At 39.5% G+C, this 18,916-nt stretch overlaps 1 protein-coding gene across 1 annotated transcript in view; it reads right to left on the bottom strand.

The window, feature by feature from the left end:
- Positions 1-3,799: 3,799 nt before the first annotated feature.
- Positions 3,800-18,916, bottom strand: part of LIX1 (limb and CNS expressed 1) — a 51,908-nt gene continuing 36,791 nt past the window's right edge. The window contains exons 3-6 of the mRNA XM_063088256.1: positions 15,191-15,331; positions 12,934-13,029; positions 5,832-5,909; positions 3,800-4,087 (exon numbers count right to left, since the gene is read on the bottom strand). Coding sequence (XP_062944326.1) covers positions 3,800-4,087; positions 5,832-5,909; positions 12,934-13,029; positions 15,191-15,331 — 603 coding nt within the window. The remainder of the gene's footprint in view (positions 4,088-5,831; positions 5,910-12,933; positions 13,030-15,190; positions 15,332-18,916) is intronic.

Consider the following 18,916-nt stretch of genomic DNA (forward strand, 5'->3'; position numbering starts at 1 on the left):
GTCAAGGGTTAAGATCCTCTTACCGGTCATCTTTAAAAAAAAAAAGAAAAAGAAACACCTGGTGAAGTAGTAAATAATCCAAACCCTCCCCTGGAATTTGCTTAGTAGGTCTCGGGTGTGGCCCAGAAACTCATTCTTTTAAACAAGGACCCCTTATGACTGTGGTGCAGATAGTTCATGTGCCATATTTGAGAAGGAGAGTCTGAACCTTTCGCTCGGATGAGAGAGATTGTGTGTGTGTGTGCACATGTGTGTGTGCATGTGTACTTGCCCTGCTTTTATTCTGGGCTCCAGGAGAGACCTCTGCCCAAGCAAAAGGATTTGCTCCTACCTAGCTCAGAAAAGCTCTACATTTGAGTTTGGGGAGTAATACCCAAGTGGAGTAATAGCTTTCATGGGTTAGGACATAGACCTCTGAGCCAGTACTTCCTGGGTAGAACCATGGTTCTCAACCTTGTTATACATTAGAACTAAATGCAGAGCTTTAAAAAATACTGATGCCTGGGCCCCACTCCCAGAGAGTCTGATTTCATTGGTTTGGGTGCAGTCTGGACATTTATAATTTTAAAAAGCTCTTTGGGTGTTTCTAATGTGTAGCCAGAATTGGAACACTGTGGTAGGGAAAAGGATTTTTGTTTTCTTGGAGCCCTTGCTAAAAACAATCTCAATATTAACTCTTTAGGATGAACAGTCGAGAAGAATCTCACTATTTTCATTTCTGCAAGCCAAAATAAAACAAAGAGAAGAAACAAAAAAGGATATCTTGACTGGTGTTTACCTGTGAACCTAGTCAAGGATAGTGAAAATATTCTTAGTCTGGCTTTTTTGTCCTTTGGCTAGAAAGGAAGGCATGGCATGATAGAACTCAGACTTCTCTGAAGCATCTCAGCTAGAGATAAAACAATGCTTGTGGCTTTAAAAGCTTTCCCTAAAGAAACAGAAAAGCATTAAACCTTTATGCAATTTTTTTTTTTCTATTTTTCCTGAAGCTTGGGTGATCAGATTCAAAGTTGATGTAGGTATAGCATTTCAGGAATATATAATGGTTTGATTCTTTTCTAGAAGTAGGTGAATGAATTTAACAGCAAAAGTACGAGTGAACTACAGCTTTTGAACAAATGGACAACCAAATTCTGAACATTAGAACGATGACTTTATTAAATTTGTATTCTGATGTTTACCCAAGTTTAGTGACTAGTTTGCTCTAAGCTGTTTTTTCACAACAGTATGAATTTTGTGAAAATTAATTATTTCTTGCCAAGTATAGCGCAATTCCATATTTTAGGGTGATGATATTTATCTTAGAAATAGGGTACAGGGGCTCTGTCTGAGCTACATTGGATTCCTGATGTAAAGTTTAAGAGACTCTATGTTTATGCTTAAAACTGAGTTCTGTACTGGGATCCGAAGGTCCTCTAGGGCAATCATAGACTTTGCAGGGTCCAGATACTCTCTGGAACTGTGCAATTTCGAATGTGCATGTTTTGTTCTATTTTTCTAGAGGATAGTCCATAACTTTTATCAGATTCTCACAGGGTTTATAACCAAAAAAGGTTAGGAGCCAGAGCTCCACATGTTTAAACAAAGAATCTTCCACTCTAGTCCCCTTTACCATAGCATGTTATTGAGAACGAGATATAGAAAAGGGGGGAAAATCTGCTGTGCTCTGTAACCTTGCTCTTCTCTGGGCCAGGATTACGGATGTTTATGTGATGTACTAAGAGCAAAGCTGGAAGTGCTTTGCTATGAAATGAGCAGCAAAAGTTCTGACTTTCGTTTCTTTTGCTGTCGCTTCCACCCTGTTCCAGGAAGAATGGAAGGTTTTGGTCAATCAGCAAAAACTGATAGTGGCCAAGGGAAAACCTCTATTTACAGAATGGGTGCAGTTTTCTAATTGTAGGGTGGAAAGTAAATTTCATATTGTCCCATCTGGTCCCTGCTTCTGCATCTAATTAGATGGTGTCATTTTGAGGCAGTCATTGCAAAGGCAGCAAATGCAGTAAAGGTGCACCCAACTTTAATCACACCCAACATAGGAAACTGCCTTTTTCTAAATGATAATGTAATGACTTTATGAAAAAAAAGTTACTTTAAGTGGGAATTTTCCTGAATTTTAAAATTTGTTCAACATACAAAAGTTAATTCTAATTTCTTTTCAGGAATATAAGGGAATTTCTAGGTGACAGCTAGCCTTATTATGGGGAGGAATGTGACTTTTGTTAAAACAATATTTTAAAATAAAATGTATCTAATATTACATATTACCTTTTCAAGATATTAGAGTAGGGCAATTATGTAGCTAAATTTCCCCTGTTGTGAGAAATGTCATGTATGATAATTTCTTATTATCAAGGCTAATTCCAAAATACAGTATACAGTAGTTTTAGTGGGGACTTAAGGAGTGACAATTATCTTTGTATTTATTTAGATGTGAGATTAAAATATCACATATTGTGAACTTTACTGTAATTGTTTACTTTACTGTAATGGTTTAGCTTTCATGAAAGATAGTCTGTATTTGCATAAACAAGAAGAAAAAGAAACTATTTAAAATTGAGAAGAATGTTTTCTTTAATCTGAATAATTGGACTAAATGCAGGATAATCCTTTTCATGTTGTAGATATGGAAATACCTATGAGCATTGCAAATTGATACTGCTGCCGTTCTTAAATTGTGACCGGAAATGACCTAGAAATTAATTTGTATTTGCTTTTGATTTTCTAGTCTGTTGATTGACTCATAGAGATGGGTCAAATAGAGATGGCAATGTCTTACCCCTTCTTAAAAGAAGATTTCAGTGACAAACTTAATAATGACACTACATTTGAGCTACTGGTTGCTTATGTTCTTGAACAACAAAGTGAGCTAAAGATTCTTTCTCTCTAATGCCTGTGGAATGAATCACAGACAAGCATTCTTTGTTACATGCTAATGATTTTTCAAAATGCTTTAACCTTTACTATGCCATTAATTTTCTCCATTATAGATATATGTCTGCAGTGGCAGAAGTAAAAACAAATTGGTTTGAGTTATGTATTTGCAAATAAAAAATGAACATAATTGATTGTAAAACTTATACAAATTGGGTATTAATTCTCCTTGAGGAGTAAGAGCGAGGGTACTATTCTAGGTCACATTTATCCCCACATATGGGAGAGTGTGGGTTTTTAAAAGTTATTATTACAATGGCCTTTTAAGCCACATTAAGTTTATCTAGTATATTCATACTACTATAACCTCAAGATCTTTGATAGTAGGATGTCCAGATAAAATTACCACTGTAGCTTTGGATTATACCTAGTTGAGTGCAAGCTATTGCTTAGCTTACAAAGCTCAGGAAGAGACTCTGACCCTTGTATATTTTAAAAAACAATCCACAGTGTTTATTTAACCTTAAATTGCTATCCTGCTACTTCCCCTAGTCCTTGCTGCTGTTCTTTTGGGGGATGCTATACTGGCCTATTCTTTGAAACAGCATGTATAATCCAGCAAGGCACATGTCAACCATGCTTTAGGTTGGAGCCAAGCCTGGAAAGTATTTTTCAAACAATCCTGTCTTCATCCTTTCATCCTGAGGTGGAACTATTGACAGCATGATGCAAAAACTGTGAATGGGCTGTTGGGTCCTGTAATAATCCTACTACTCTCACATTCTGTGAATGGAAGGGGTGGGAGGACTAGTACAGCCCTCAGGTTGTGGCTATAGATGCCAAAGCCCCGGAGGACCTCCTTCAGTGAGCTTCCTAATGTTAGGGTCCAGCTTCTGCCATTTTTGGGGGCACCTAGGACCTGACCTTGCTAGTGATAGCCACACAGGGCTGTGAGGCTCAGCTGATCTTCACTGGGCGAGGAAGGCTCAGGGTCACTGTAGATCTGGGTCAGGGCTAAGCTCAGGATTTCTTTCTTTTCTTTGTAAAACCGTAGTTCTTGTCCTGCTTTTCTGGCTTCCTCCAACTGCCTCAGGGCCATTCGTAGCTCTTGAGAGAGAATTCCTGGTGACTCTCGCTCCTTCATGATCCAGTCCAGGGCCATGTGGCTGCGCATCTTTTCATCTAGGGAATACTGGGAATAGTAGGAGATGACTTCCTGGAGGCCAAGAAACCAAGTCCAGAGTATCAGTAAAGAGCAACAAAGGCACCTGCGGGCACATGGCCCCTGCCCCCGCATCCATCCACACAACAACCCAGGCTCTCTGATGTTCAAGAACTTCAACCATACCCCACTGACACACTCCTTAAGAGGAAATGAAGGGCTAACCTGGTCCAGCAAAGCAAGTCACTCCAGGGTGAGTCAAAACACACCACCAGCAATGACTCGATATTGTTCCCCAAACCAAGCTCTGACAGCCCGAAAAAGGACAAGCCTGTCTTTCAAAGTGCATTCCTATAACAACTGGAATGAATATTACCTCATTTATTCACTGAGTCTCTGCTCAGCATTATCTCTTTTGGCAAGACAGAGAGAGGGAAATAGCTGTACAGAGGGATTCAGCAGAATGGGGTTTGGTCACACCCACTGCAAAATCAAGAAGCTCTTCGTCAAGGGGACCTCAGAACAAGACAGGAACCAGGAGAGCAGCTGTGCTGTTGGCACAAGAAAGATGCCAGTCCAAAAGTGCCCAGTAACTACAGAAACGTTTAAAAAATGTATTATGGAATGTAGTGATTATCATTATTGATAGCATAATGATACCTTCATAGTACATTGTCTCTTCCTTTTACAAAAATTAAAAAATGAGCCACTACCTGTCAATTCTTGTGTAAAAAATTTGCCCATTCATAGTAACGTCATATATAGATTTGATTGTGTGGAGAGGATGCCTTGCTTATTTTTATTTTCAAGAACATATGGTATTTATTTATGACCTTAACAAATTAAAAACAATCATGGAAAAGTGTTTATAACCAACCCAGCATATTTCAAAGGACTTTTATAAAATCAAAGGAAAAGGAAAAAAATAGCCAAAGCCATTGTCAGCTACTCATTTCTTTTCAGTCTTTGACATTTTGAAAGCTAGACATTCTAAGCAAAGAACAATTGAAAGTCCTGGGGCTACAGTGCATGGAAAACGCTTACATCCACCCTCATCTTGCTGACTAGCAGAGGCTTTGTTCCTAGCACAAATTCCTTTGGAAACTCTTGAAAATAAACTACCGTCTTTCAAATTCTAACGGTGGATACATGAAGGATAAATCCTGGAGGATAGCTGGTGAAAACTGTTAAATACACAGGAGAGGGTTTACATTTGCTGTTAAAAAAGGATGCTTCCTGTAAGTAACAAAGAAACAATGAGACCCATCTCTGAAAAATAAACTACTAAACCAAAAAATTGGGGATTGAATAACAGCTTGTCCACATTTATAATCATTTTTATTGCCCATGGAAGACTTTTCCTGGGGGTGAGAAATACGCTTCCTCTACAACCAACTCCTCTGTTCAGTGACGTGTCAGAAGCAGCACATTCTCAAGTTTCTTTCTGCATTGGAAAGTGTAAGAGTAGGCAGGGCAGGTGCATACAGTATGTTAGAGTATATTCAGCATTTGTCTTAGACATTAAGTCTATCTTAATGATCCTTCCATTCTGCATTCAGTACAAGTATATAAATCAGTCCTATGCCCAGCCACCGTTCTTCCTAGTGTGTGTATTTGGTCAATTCCTGACTCAGCTGGACTGTTGTATATATTTCTTCATGTGTCCTTTGCTCTTTTCACTAAATAAGGTACCAAATTTAAACAGAGAAAAATCCAAATAAAGGAATCTCCTGGAAAGATGATGAACTATATGCTTAGTCTATACAACACGACCACAGTCTCAAATGGAAAATCTCACCTGTCGGGAACACCGCGTTTCACGAAGGGCCTTTAGGCTTCCATTCCAGTGCAGTAGCTGGAATATGGTCATCAGCTCCTACAAAACCCAAACACCTGTTACTGGTTTCGAAGCAGAAATATACGTGTATGTGGGTGAAAGCTGAGCAGGGCATAACTCTGATCCCCAAATGTATCAGAGAAACAGAACACACAATATTGTAAGAACACTCTGGGACTTTTCAAAGACCAGAGTTCCCAACTTCTGGAGCATTCTTCCTTCTCTCCTCTGCTATATCCATACTTGGAAAATGAAATGGCTAAAAAATTGATGAATATCGTTCAACATTAAAAATACATACACTCTAACATTGTACATCCAAGAAGTTATCTAATATACCAAAACGTGAGAAATAATGTATAGGCAAGGTTATACATTGTATCATTTTTTGAAATTTCCCAAGACTAGAAACATCTTAAACACTCATTGTTAGAGGAATGGTTAAGTAAAGTATGATACATCCATACTACTGAATACTTTGCAGTCATAAGGAAAGGATGAAAACACTCTCATGGTGTGAACTGTGTGCTAAAATTTGACTTAAAAAGACTAGAAGATTCCTATATAGATATTTACTTATAAATGCCTAGAAGAGTTTGGGTAAGATAGAAAATCTGGCAACATTAATAGTCTCTGGCGAGGGAAAAAGAATGCCTTGGGTGGGGGACAGGCATGGGAGGGAGACCTTCCTCTGACATTCTTTTGCAAAATTGTTTGAGTTTTGAATCATGTGACTATGTTACATATTAAAGAAAAAAATTTTAATTTTAAAAAATTTAAGCAAAAAATACATATGTAAATGTTGTTCTATAAAATTAGTAGGAGGCTATTGGTTTGGACTGAGATCCTGCACCAGGCACCAAACCAAAATGGAGTTACTTATGCTAAAGTTACACATCACCAAGACAAAACTAAATTGTCTATGTGATGTTTCCAGAAATCAGCAGAGACAGAGATAAGAGCCAAATCCCCAGACAAGCCAGTTTTAGCCATCATGATAAGGAAGTCCCCTCTGCTCTAACCTTTACAAAAAAAAGTAGCTTCGAAATGATCTATCTGCTTTTAGTTTTCTGTTTCTACTTTCTTTAGCCCTTTTCTGCCTATAAAGTTAAACTCCTCTGCTCAGCTATTTTATAGAATGAGATGTTGCCCAATTCTGAATTGCAAATAAAAGCCAACTAGATCTTTAAAGTAAATTTGTGTTAGTATTTCAGTCAAGACAAATGCCTGACAATATGAAAAATAAGGCTGTATTGACATTAAAACCCACATGTAGTCCACATCCAATGGCCAGGACTCAGCACAGTATTAAGTAATCAGCACTGTCCTTTCAATAGCAAGGGCAAGCTAAGATGTAGAAACATACTTAAAATTTTTATTTTCCTAATGTAGTTATAACTAGCAGTTTTCCACTGAAGTTATCTGCATTTCACTTATAAAGATTTTTTGTTTGTTTTTGCCAGAGAGACGTCTATTGTGGATTAATAGCATAAACCAAGACCACATAATTATTGGAAAGTAACTTGATATAATTAAGGAATTTCCTGGTCTTAAAAATAGTTATGAAAGCTTAACATTTAGACAGATGTCCTAGTGCTCATTCAAAAAAGCTGGCTTTTATTAACTCTTTACCTCTGCTTGCTTAGGAAAAAGTTTTCATTGTGAAAATCAGGAGGTGCATAGTCAGTCTTAGATTGCTGGCATCTTAAAATAATTTGGTAAATTTTAAAGTTATAAGATTATCAGAAGAGCAGATAGCACTATTCTCAGATCTAAAATTGCCATCAGAATTAAATGTTTTTCTTCTTTTCAATCTAAGATCCAGTTTGGTATTTTGACTCTGTTCCACTTCACAGTTAAGCACCCCAAGAGCCCGCAGAGACCTCAGTGGAAGCAAAGCCATTTCTTTCCATTAATTAAAATACAGCATGAATACCAGATGAGTTGCTCCTTCTGCCCCAAATGGAGACTCCACCATCTGCCTGGAGTCCTGGGTCCAGTGCCCAGGGAAATTGCCTGTCTCCTGGCCTCTCTTCTCCACCTCTCCCTGCCACTCTCCATTTTTTCACTCCACCACATCACCGTGCTAATTTGGAAAAGTGGAAATGCTTTGTTCTAGAAACCAAATCTTGCCCAGTCTGGCTGTCACTGCTGTGTTTCTTAATCTTTCCATCAAAATAAACCCAGTGATTGAGGAAGGTAAATTTCTCAGTATATTGCAAATCCACTTGCTGAATACTTAGCAGCTATAAAAATGAATAGGAATGCTCTTCATGTCCTGATATGGACCAGTCTCTATTATGTAAGAGGAGGACCAATATTTGCAACTAAAAAATTCTTTTGGTTTCATGTTTTATAAGAATCCACTTGAATTATGTATTCGGTTATATATGCCCATTTTTTTTTAAAAAAAGAAAACAAATACCACTCCACTTCTCTACTTGAGCACCCCCCAACCCCAAATATGTATGTAAAATTGAAAACCAAGAAAGATACACTGGATTTATTCTGTGGCTTCCAATACCCATCCTGGCAGTGCCTGTGCATCCTTGTGGCCCAGTTTGAGAAACAGCCTATTACTAACAGGGCTCTTAATTCCATCCTCTGATAATTGTTGTCTTAGAAATGTACTCTTCTTTCTCCAAGATCTTCTGAGCTCTCATTCTTATCTATGCACTGCTCCCCAGCTGCTTCCAGATAAACTGCTGTCATTCCAGCCTGCAATTCCTCTAAGACTTTAGAATCCACAATTCTGCTGTGAACAGAACTGGAAACCTTTCTCATGCCCTTGACAACTTTCATCTTTCACAAAAGGGACTTGAACCGTTTTTGCCTCCAGGGTGAGGATCATTCTTCTCATCCTCTCTGGTTTGTCTAAGTTTCTATCCCATCACCAAGCAGGGTTTTTCTCTTCTGTAACACAACTGGCTCTTCCTCAGTGTTAAACTCTGGTTCCTAAAATTCCCCAGGGAAGATGACCTCCTTTCTCCCTTCCTGCATATATGCTGATCTAGTTTTTGTCCTCCTATGTAGAGATGCTAATCTCACCATCATTTTATAAAGTAGACTTAAATATTTCCACATACTTCCTGTCCCACTTCTTTATTTCCCCTCTCAAGACCAAATTCACTATCTTCAAATCTTCCCGAAGCTGTATGATTTGTCAGCTCAGCCACAACAAATCCTCATGTGCCTCTAACCAATTCTGCTGGAAGTCCTTGCATTATTGCAGACTGGCGTGGGGAGGGCTGCTGTGGACTCCTGGAAGGAAATGCTTCCTAGCTTCAACATGATTTCTCACTGCCTGGTTTCTACCATCTCACTTTCTGCCTGGAGAAGCCCTGTCACTAAGGGAAGTTAGTGTTGTCTGTTCTGTGAGGGACTGTCCTGCTAGTGCTGAAGTCTTTTGTGTTGTGGCATTTGTTTTGTGGGCTAATCCAGAAACCTGGATAGCCTGGCTGGACTGGCAGAAAAGCAAGAAGCTGCCATCCTAGGGTGAGGTGATTGAGGCAAGATTTAAAGTGAGTAGGGGGTCATGCACGTTCAGGGTCTTTTGTTTAAAAATTCAATACTTTGTTTATCATTAGTTTTTTGAGAATAATTTTGAATATTTAAAATATCGCATTATAATTTATTTATTTTGATTATAGAGTTTTTGGTGCTCTTTTAAATTTTGCACCCAAGGTAAATGCCTTGCCGGGCCCTTCTTGTGAGTCTGTCTCAGGGACTAGTGTGGCTTCATTAGCGGGATATACGGGACCCTGGGCTTGATTTAATGCTCCTCTGTCTTGAAACTCTTCATAATTTTACAACAAGGGCCCCTGCATTTTTATTTTGCACTAGGTCTGGCAAATTACGTAGCCAGTCCTGGTCAGCAAAGTAAATTTAAAATCGAATGGGAATCAAGCCTTGTGTTTTCTTTCCTCTTTAGGAAAATCGCAGTTGCAGCTCTCATCCTACAGCTTTCCTGGTTCATTTTGTCATTCATTCCATTTAAACCTACAGCACTGGGTTCTGGCCTCCCAGTGCTTCCTGGTGTTGCCTTCTATTAGAAGCAATGTTGGCTTTTCAGCTACTTTGTGGGGAGAAAATGCTCACTGCTTCTCTCTGGAACTTTGTCTGGGAGACTGGCCTGGTTCTGTGATTCATCAGAAATAAGAAAAACAAACACTGTAAATGGAGAACTTGAAAAACAGGTGGGCACCATCTCTCCACCCAAGAGAATGGATTTAAGAGGAAATTTGTTTATGGGATGAGGTTTTAAAAGGCGACCTGGAGAATTTAGAAAAGATGTAAATAAACAACTCTTCCTTGGATTGCATTAGGCTTCAGAATAAATATATTAACCAGCTTCAGTCAAAGTCTGCCTAGACTCTGACCTTGACAAGACCCAGTGACTGGTGCGGCTCCCATCCCTCCCCCCAAACAGCAGGCAGTTTTCTCTGTGGCAAGGCTACCTCAAAACAGGCATCCCAGCTTCCCTCCCACGAAGCGAAGGTAAGCAGAGGCCTATCATATTTCCTCCTAGCACTGGCTACAGGATGCCCCCCCCCCCCCCCGACAGCCTGAGGGCAGTCAGGAGACACCAGCCTTGTTTTTATATGGTATAGACATCCATAGCTAGATACAAACACACATCTATTACCCACCAGGGGTACTGAATTGCTGTGTCGGCTGCAGAAACAACCCAGGTCTGTGGTCAGTTCCCATTATGTGCAGACATAAGCTGATGCATTTAACCAGGCCACTAAGGAATGTGCCGAGTCCCAGCAGGCAACCTAGCACCGGCGGAAAGAAAAGAGATGTGCTCCCTGGGCTCTCCTCCTGGGTTGCTAGTATGCCCACTGTGGGAGGGAGTTTGGATTTTTCCTGCTCTCACATCTTTCTCTTCCTTTGTCCCCCATCCTATACCCAGACTCCTTTCTGAGAATTTATGAAGCATTTCCACAGTATGATTCAAATTATTATTTCACATATTTAAATACCTTACTACACAGACCACACAGAAAACACACAGCCCACAGCAAGGCAATTAAAGTATTACCAAAAGGAGGCTATAGAGCCTCTCATAGTGCTTGGAAGGAATTTTAAGAATTTTTTTTTTTTAATCTTGCCTTCCTCTGGCAGACTAACACAATCACATCAAAATCATTCTTGATTTTTCTGAAAATAGCTGCTAAATCACATACAAGCTACTGTGCACTGGGGCAGGCCATAACACATATGTCTGTATGATTTTTAAATTTTTATGTTCTTCCACTTGAAATAACTCCTCCCTTTTATTTTTTCTCTGTTTAGTTTTAGTTTGAGTTATAAGAAAAAATGAAAAAGGACCCTTTGCAGATCTACTCTTTTATTCTACAGCAGGGGCCCTAAATCTTTTTGTGCAGAGGAGCTATCCTGTTTTCATCTGAAGCTTCAGCTTAGATAGAGTTAGTTGTTAAGGGAATCCATCCAGCAGCCTCTGGCATTTCAAGTAAAGCAGTTTTTCAGAAATATATATAACAATGGTTGTTAACCTTCATTGACCATTTACCATACGCTAGGCACTGTTCCGGATTCTTCTCATATTGTCCCATTTAATCTTCACAATAGCACTGTGAGGGAGATACTATTATTCTCCCTGATTTACACACAAATGAGGAAACAGATTTTGGGTAAGGAACAGAGCCAGGCTCAGAACCCCTGAGCTGGCATGTGCCCCTGTCCTCTCCAGAGGGCAGGCTTAAAGGATACCTCATTGCTTCCAAACAAAGACAGGTATGTCAAAGGTCAGTGAGACCATGGTCACTTAAGGTGAGAACTGAATGACCAAGATCTAGGATAGGGTGAAAAAAGAATATTTTTGCTTCCCATCCAGGGGACTAAGAAATAAAAGTATTGATTTAAACAAAATTAGCAGGAGGCACATATCTACCTGAGAAGTGGCTATGCCATTATGGTCAGAAAAAGAATTTAAAAGTCATCGAAGAAGGTATTTGAAGGTTGGTAACTTCAGGGCTCAGCTGCAACAACATTGTAAATTATACCATAATGAACATTTTTGTCCATGAAACTTTATATCTCTGATTGCTTCTTGGAATCAAACCTAAGAAAATAGAATTACTAGGGGCCAAGCCTCTTCATTATTATATTGCATATAGATTCCTACAAGCATTGCATGTGTCTGACTGTTCAACTGCATTCAAGTTTAGTTCTTTAGAGGGAGACATATTTCATGCCCAATCATTGGCCTAGCCCAGTATAGGATAATAGTCTGGTGTATGAGGTGTGTGAGCTCAGAGATCAGACTGCCTGGGTGTGAACCCTGGCTGTGTCATTTGCAAAGCTATGGCACATGTACTTCAATGATAACATGGGAATAATAATAATACCTACCTCACCTAGTTGTTGTTAGTGTTAAATTATGATATTTGTTAAATGCTAAGCACCATGCCAGACAAAGCAAGCATCCAATAAACGTCACCTGCTGCTACTATTGTTATTGTTATTAATATAATTATTTATTTTGCAAATAATAGGTAATATAATTCTTCATCTCTATTATTGCTTTTCAGCAGTGGATGAAAAAGGGTTACAGGTTGCTAAATTTTTTGATTTGGTTGAAGGGAGGAGGTGGCAGATCTTGTTCGATGGAAATGCCACGACTGAGGCAGGTATTGTTTAATGTACACTGTAGGAACCTTCGTCTATGACTTCTGAAAATTAAGAACCACTTCAAACTGTCTGAGTTGGTTTAAAGAACTTCGTACTGAAAAGTGGTGAAATGTTAGGGAGCCATAAGACTATGGTGTTCCTCACCTGTTTCTTAGACTTAAGTCTCTTATTTCCCTTCATAAAAGCAAAGATAGTGCCTTGTTTGCTCATTTGTTTTAGCTACTGAGGTGTGGCTCAAATGGAGCTACTATGATTGATTCTAAGAGGGTTAAATTAAAATGACCAAAATGCTTAAGACCAAAAGGAAAAAAAGTAGATTATTAGGACAGAAGATGTTAGTGATAGGTTGCATTTCTCCAGGATTCTGGATTGGATAATCAAAGAAACGTGGTAGGAAGTCAGGTACCTGAAACTCCAGCATGGTCTTGCCCATGTTTGACTCCAACATGTAGTGATAGGCTCCGATGCTGGTGCTGGGGTCATCTGCATCTTCTAACGTGCCCTTGGGAAGGAAAGCGGACAGAGAGAACATTACTGATTTTTCCTCCCCTTCTTTCAGTGGTCACAAATTGATCTTGTGGCCACACAGCAAGCTTTCTATTGTTAGCATAACACTAACAGGTGTCTATTCTACAACCAAGTCTCAGTTGATTTTGGATAAACTCTAATGTCATCATGACATAAAGAGGGTTTTGTAATCAATTTGAATCTAGCTTTTGATTAGAATGCCACTATACTCACTGATGATAGAATAGTTATCCCAAAGCAGAAATTTCTGTATCACTGCACAGGGTTTTTTGTTGTTCATGTTAATGTTTGTGTGGTTATTCTCCGAGACTGCCTTCATTGGTTATTGAAATCTTGAACTACTGACCTTGCTCTTATTCCAGTGATAACTAGACAAGATCATGTAAATGACATGGAAGGAATTCTCCAGTTGTATGGACTATTCAAATTTTACTGCCACGATTCTTAACAGGAGCTTTTTTTTTATGTTAACATTTAGCATAATATGTTAGTGTTTGACCTGGAGACATGGATCTTGGTTTATATTTTTTCCCTCCTGAACCACTTAATCTTTAGGAAACTAGGTGGGTGGGTGGTGGGTAGAAATGAAATTCCCCTTCAGTTTGGTTGTGGGCAGTGGTGCTAAGGAGCTAACACAAGCTCTGGAATGGCATCTGGGCCTGCCCTTTGATATTACATGGCCTTGGGATCCCGGGAAGGTGGGCAATGGTGACTTTGTGAGGCTGAACAAACAACTGCTAGCATCAGATAGCAGCAAATTTATAGCTTTTGAATGCAGTAACATTAACACACTGCTGCTGAAATATTTATGTTGGCTTTTTAAATATCCCAGAGGAAATCCATCCAGAAGCTTGCAAGCCATATATATTCAGTTTCCTTAGAAATTTCCATGAAAAAATGATAAATTACATTTACATTGAGGGCCCCTCCCCACTCCTGAGTAAATTCCACACTTATATAAATCAGGCATCATTTTCCTAACTTCTCTTCCTCAAAGGCACTTGAAATTTACAGGGCCGGAAAATAAAGGTTTCCTTTCATCCTCAGACCAGATATAGACCAGAGCTCCCTGCGGCTCCCTGCCAGGTCAATCGCTCTCCTTCCCCTACCCTTCCCTATCTCTTCTGTAAGTGATTAGAGCATTTATGAGGGGAAAATGGTCAGTGCTGGTCTGATAATGTCTCCTTCGTTATCAGCAGCTTCTCCAGGATGACAGAACCCTTCTAGTCAGACTAAGAGAAACAGAGAAGGAAAATCTCAGATGGGTAGGTTTATCCATGCTAAAGTCAAGGCAGAGGTAGCTAATCCCTTTGGTAATGCCAAGTTCCTCCCCTTGAGCACACACAGGGAGACACCTGCTGCTAGTGGGAACTCAAGGCTTCCTCTGTGGTTTATGGTTTGGAGGTAATGGGGGTTGGGAGCTCCAAATCATTCATGGGACAAAGCATTCAGCCCTGGATTGCTGAGAAAATGTCCTATATAAATTTCTAAGGCAGGGTGTTTTACTCTTCAAGCCCTTTGAATTTAATTGTGTCCATTACAGAAATTTTCAAAGCTCTCTGAAAGAGGTAATTATCAACTATGATCATTTAAATAGCTAACACATATTGGGCACACAGTTTTTCCCATATCTTAACAGTTGACATTTTCCTTGAAAACATAGATCGCAGGGCCCTACACTGGCTAGGGAATTGGCACTTTCAATAAGCACCTCAGATGATTTTTATAGCTAGTCAAATTTGGGGAAAGTAGAGCAAGTTTATCACCAGATTAAAGCAGTATTCGATTGATTCCATTTGATCTCAAGCCTTAAAAGAATCAACACTTTTCAAAAAGCAAACATTCAAATAAACAAATGGAGATGGATCAATTGTTCTACATTGATTTAAAGCTTGATTAATTGTGATCCAGGGAGGCTAAACAACATCACTGAGATGTGGAAAGGGGGTCAGCTCCAATTTCATGGTTTCCAATCCATGTATTCTTTTTGCTGAAAATTAATGACTTAATGGGTAAAAAATCAAACCTACATAATTCTTAAAATAAGAATTTGCTCACTTTAGCCACATCCCCAGATTTAAATGTCTCAGTATTCTCAGTGCAGCCAGCTCCTCCCTTCCCTTGCGGGTACTCACACTGGTGGAGGCTACTGCTTCCTGGACACTTTCAATAATGAATTCCTTGGTGATCCTGCGAGAGGGCAGCTCATTGAAGAGGGAGTTGATTAGGGCCACTTTAGCAGCATCCCGTCTGGCCTCTGCTCTACTTAAGCAGCACTTGAGGAAGGAACGAAAAAAGGAGTCATTAAAGGATTTGCATCAATGGGTCTCTGGATATTTCTATTTATGCATTTACTGTCTGCACTTATTCTTTCATACCCATCACAGATTTCCTTTCAGCTCTAGAGCACATGCTAATATCTTGGTTTGTCTTCAATTACTTTTTGTCCTATTTCACAGTCATTGAATGTCTGCTATGTATCAGAGGCTTTGCATACTCTGTTAATAAGTAATAACGAAAGGAATAATGGCTACTATTGTGTGCTAGATGATTTACTTTCATTGTTAGGGCCTTCTTCAAATCCCTATATCAGAGAAAACAACATAAGTAAAGAAGAAAAATAGGGAAACTAAACACTTGGGTAGTTCGAAAAGTTCAAAGAAAAATATAATGAAAAGATAATATGAGTCTTTCCATGAACTTTTTGGAGACCCCTATTACTTGCAACAGAATAATTAGGAACACAGATTTTGGAGTCAGGCTGCTTGGGTTTAAGTCCCAGCTCTGATATTTACTAGCCATAAGACCTTGAGCAAGCTAATTAGTTTCTCTGTGCCTCAATTTCCTAAAATTCTATAAAATGGGAATAGTAGCAGGATTGAAGTTAGGATCGATTGGTAAATATAGATGAAGCACTGAGAATACCTGGCATATTGTAGCCCTGCAAGAGCATCCCAGTCTTAGACATCTTTTCCTGTACATTAGCATGAGGGCATTGCTGTCAATATCTATTGTTTTTGTTTTTCCAGCATTTATCCTTCACTTTTCTTCTAGTAACATTCCCTGATTTTCTTGAAGACCACCATTTTTGCCTTGTTATCAGTCCATGTTGTTTGGGTAGGACATATTCCACTCAGCCTTCTTGAAGTTAGGGGCCATAGGCAGCTTGTGCTTAGCAATTCATACAAAAAAATCCAGTTCTCCCAAATATTGTCTAACTCTCCATCCGCCTAGCCTGGCATCCTGTGGCTCACATGGATCTACTTAACGTATCCTGATTCTTTTCTGTTGTATCTGTCTCTTTTCCTAATAGCCAACAACTCTCATTCTTCAAGCTCTGGCTTGGTGTGGATCATGGGGGTACATATAGAGGACTGAAGCCCTGTTCCCGCAGTGTGATGGCCTTTCTCCTACAGGCTCCTGTGAACTCAGGGCTAACTGTCTAGGGTCCTAGACTCCAGGATTCCTTGTAGGAAACAAGTCCCAGGAAGAGAAGCCTAGGCCCAGGTCCTGGTCAATGAGTGGCCACCCACCCCTGGCTTCACTGTTCTATGGTTGTAAGACCTGGGCCACCTGAACTTTAGAAGCTAATTTTCTCATTGGACCAATAGAGAGGCTAGGTTTTCTGATCTCCAAGTGTCCCACTACCTAAAATACATGGTTCTCAGAATCAGTAGTGCATGGTGACTGATGGGAAAGAAGAGGAAAAGTACCAGCCAGAGATTACACTTCATTTTGCAGTTTCATAGCCACAAGGGCTCTATGCTATCAACAGGAAAAAACCAAATCCTCTAGCTCACTTTGAGCACATTCCCACCTCCACCCCATCTGCCCTCCATTGACCATCTCCAACACCCCAAACTTACATTCTGTGTCCTCCAGAGACCTGCCCCTCCTCCCCATCTCTGCAAACCCAATTTGAGTCCCTGAGGTCAGGTTCTAAGTCCCCTGCAATTTCTCCTCAAAACCTCCCAGAACAGTAGCAACTGTATATTGTAATGATCATATACGTGCCTGTAGATCACTTCTTCCCCACCCCTCTCCCAACCTCCAGACCTGGGAGAAGCCCCTTGTGTACTTCTTGAGCATTCTCCACAGTGGCTAGGCCAGGGCCAGCGCTTGGAGAGACTCATACACGGTTAGTGCATGTATGAAGTAAATAAGACTTCTGGAACGGTAAGAACATAACACCAAGGAGAATGCAAAAAACATCTGCCAGTAGCCTAACAAAGCAGAACAATTAAAGGCAGGAGGAGCTACTTAAACTTTCAACAAAGAGTCATTTACCATATAGCTTTTAAATGGAGGATGGAGCTAACGTTCTATAATGTACATGGAAAGTAGTTTGGGATTTTTCTCCTTGATGTTGAATGACAAGCAATAAGTCTTTGGGGTAGCTTAAGGCTACAAGGCCATTCAAAGTTTATTTTATTATTATTTTTATTGAAACATAATTGATTGTACATATCTGTGGGGTACAATGGTGCATTCAAGGTTTTGACCTCTTCCAAGTTTTAGGCCACAGGTATTAAACTAGAGGGTGTCTGGGCACATAGATTGGCTTTGTATTATGGGCTTGGCTGGAGATTTACTGTATAGTGAGTTCTGGGCCATCAGCTCTTCACTGAAGCTCAGGTGCTGCTTCTTCCAGGAAGCTTTCCCTGACCACTCCCAAGCCTAAGCTGGGAGGACCACTGTCCAAGAGAAGCACTGAATACACTGCAGTGTAATTATTTGCTGGAGCTCTGCCCCCCTGATCCTCATCCCCAGGCTGTGAGATCCCTAAGGGCAGAGTCTGTGACTTAATCATCTTTGTGTCCCCTGCCCCTGTAGCATAGTTTGCTGATTGAAACTCAGGAAGAAGTCATGAAAGTACTGGACATAATGTTCAAGAAATTCTCTTAAGAAAGATATATATTTCTTATTCTAAAAAAAAAAAAAAGTCCCATTTCAATGTACCCTGTATAGTATGTATAACCCAGTAATATAAAAATATATTAATACCTGAGTTTTGGAGGGGATAATTGGCCATTTTATTCAGACACTCTGAGATGACCATTTTTGCCTGAGTGTAGGATATGTTTATTACTCTTTGAAAAATTAGTTCTCCATTAAAAAGCAAACAGAGTTTTTGCAAGTATTACCTAATACCTGTAGGAGCAGCTCATTTTAATAGGGATTTGGCTTTACAAAAATTTGTAATAGAGCTGTTGGGGGTTTAGAATTTAGAGAATTAGATTCAGATTCAGGCACTCTTAAGAAAGAACTTCTGTCTAAATGATAGCAATTCTAACCATCTTTCATAGAGAGAGAGAGAGAGAGACCTAGTAAACACTTCTTAGATAAAAGAAACTATCTATCTTAAATAAGACCAGCTAAGTACTAGATCAAAGGCACCACATACATTTACAACCAAATGGCATTGCTTGGGAGATCAAAGTGCAGCAGTGCTGAGAGAACAGAAAGAGCCTTTACCATGAAAGCATGAGAAAGGACTATAGAGACTTAACCAATACCAAGATTTTAAAGCAGACACATGTCTTTACTTATTTTATTGTTTCGATGTATAGAATCTTTGCTTAAAATGGGGGAGAAAGTGTACTAATTAATAAGTACATAAAATAAAATAAATTCTGAGCCATCAAAGTGCTTTCCTTGCTATTGTTTTTTGTGTTTCTCAAAGACTTTAAAATGTCTATAATGTTAACCAGCCGCTTTCTTCAAAATTCTGGAACTACAAATCCAAGCCAGTAAGAACTGCATATTTTTCTTCAGGGATCTTTTAATGGGCCCTTTCAACCCATATGAACCTGTACTTGGGCAAGAAATTTAGCCAAAGAGAAATCTACTTGGTGTATCCA

Source organism: Cynocephalus volans, chromosome 2, assembly GCF_027409185.1.
Source record: "Cynocephalus volans isolate mCynVol1 chromosome 2, mCynVol1.pri, whole genome shotgun sequence".
Lineage (NCBI taxonomy): Eukaryota > Metazoa > Chordata > Mammalia > Dermoptera > Cynocephalidae > Cynocephalus > Cynocephalus volans.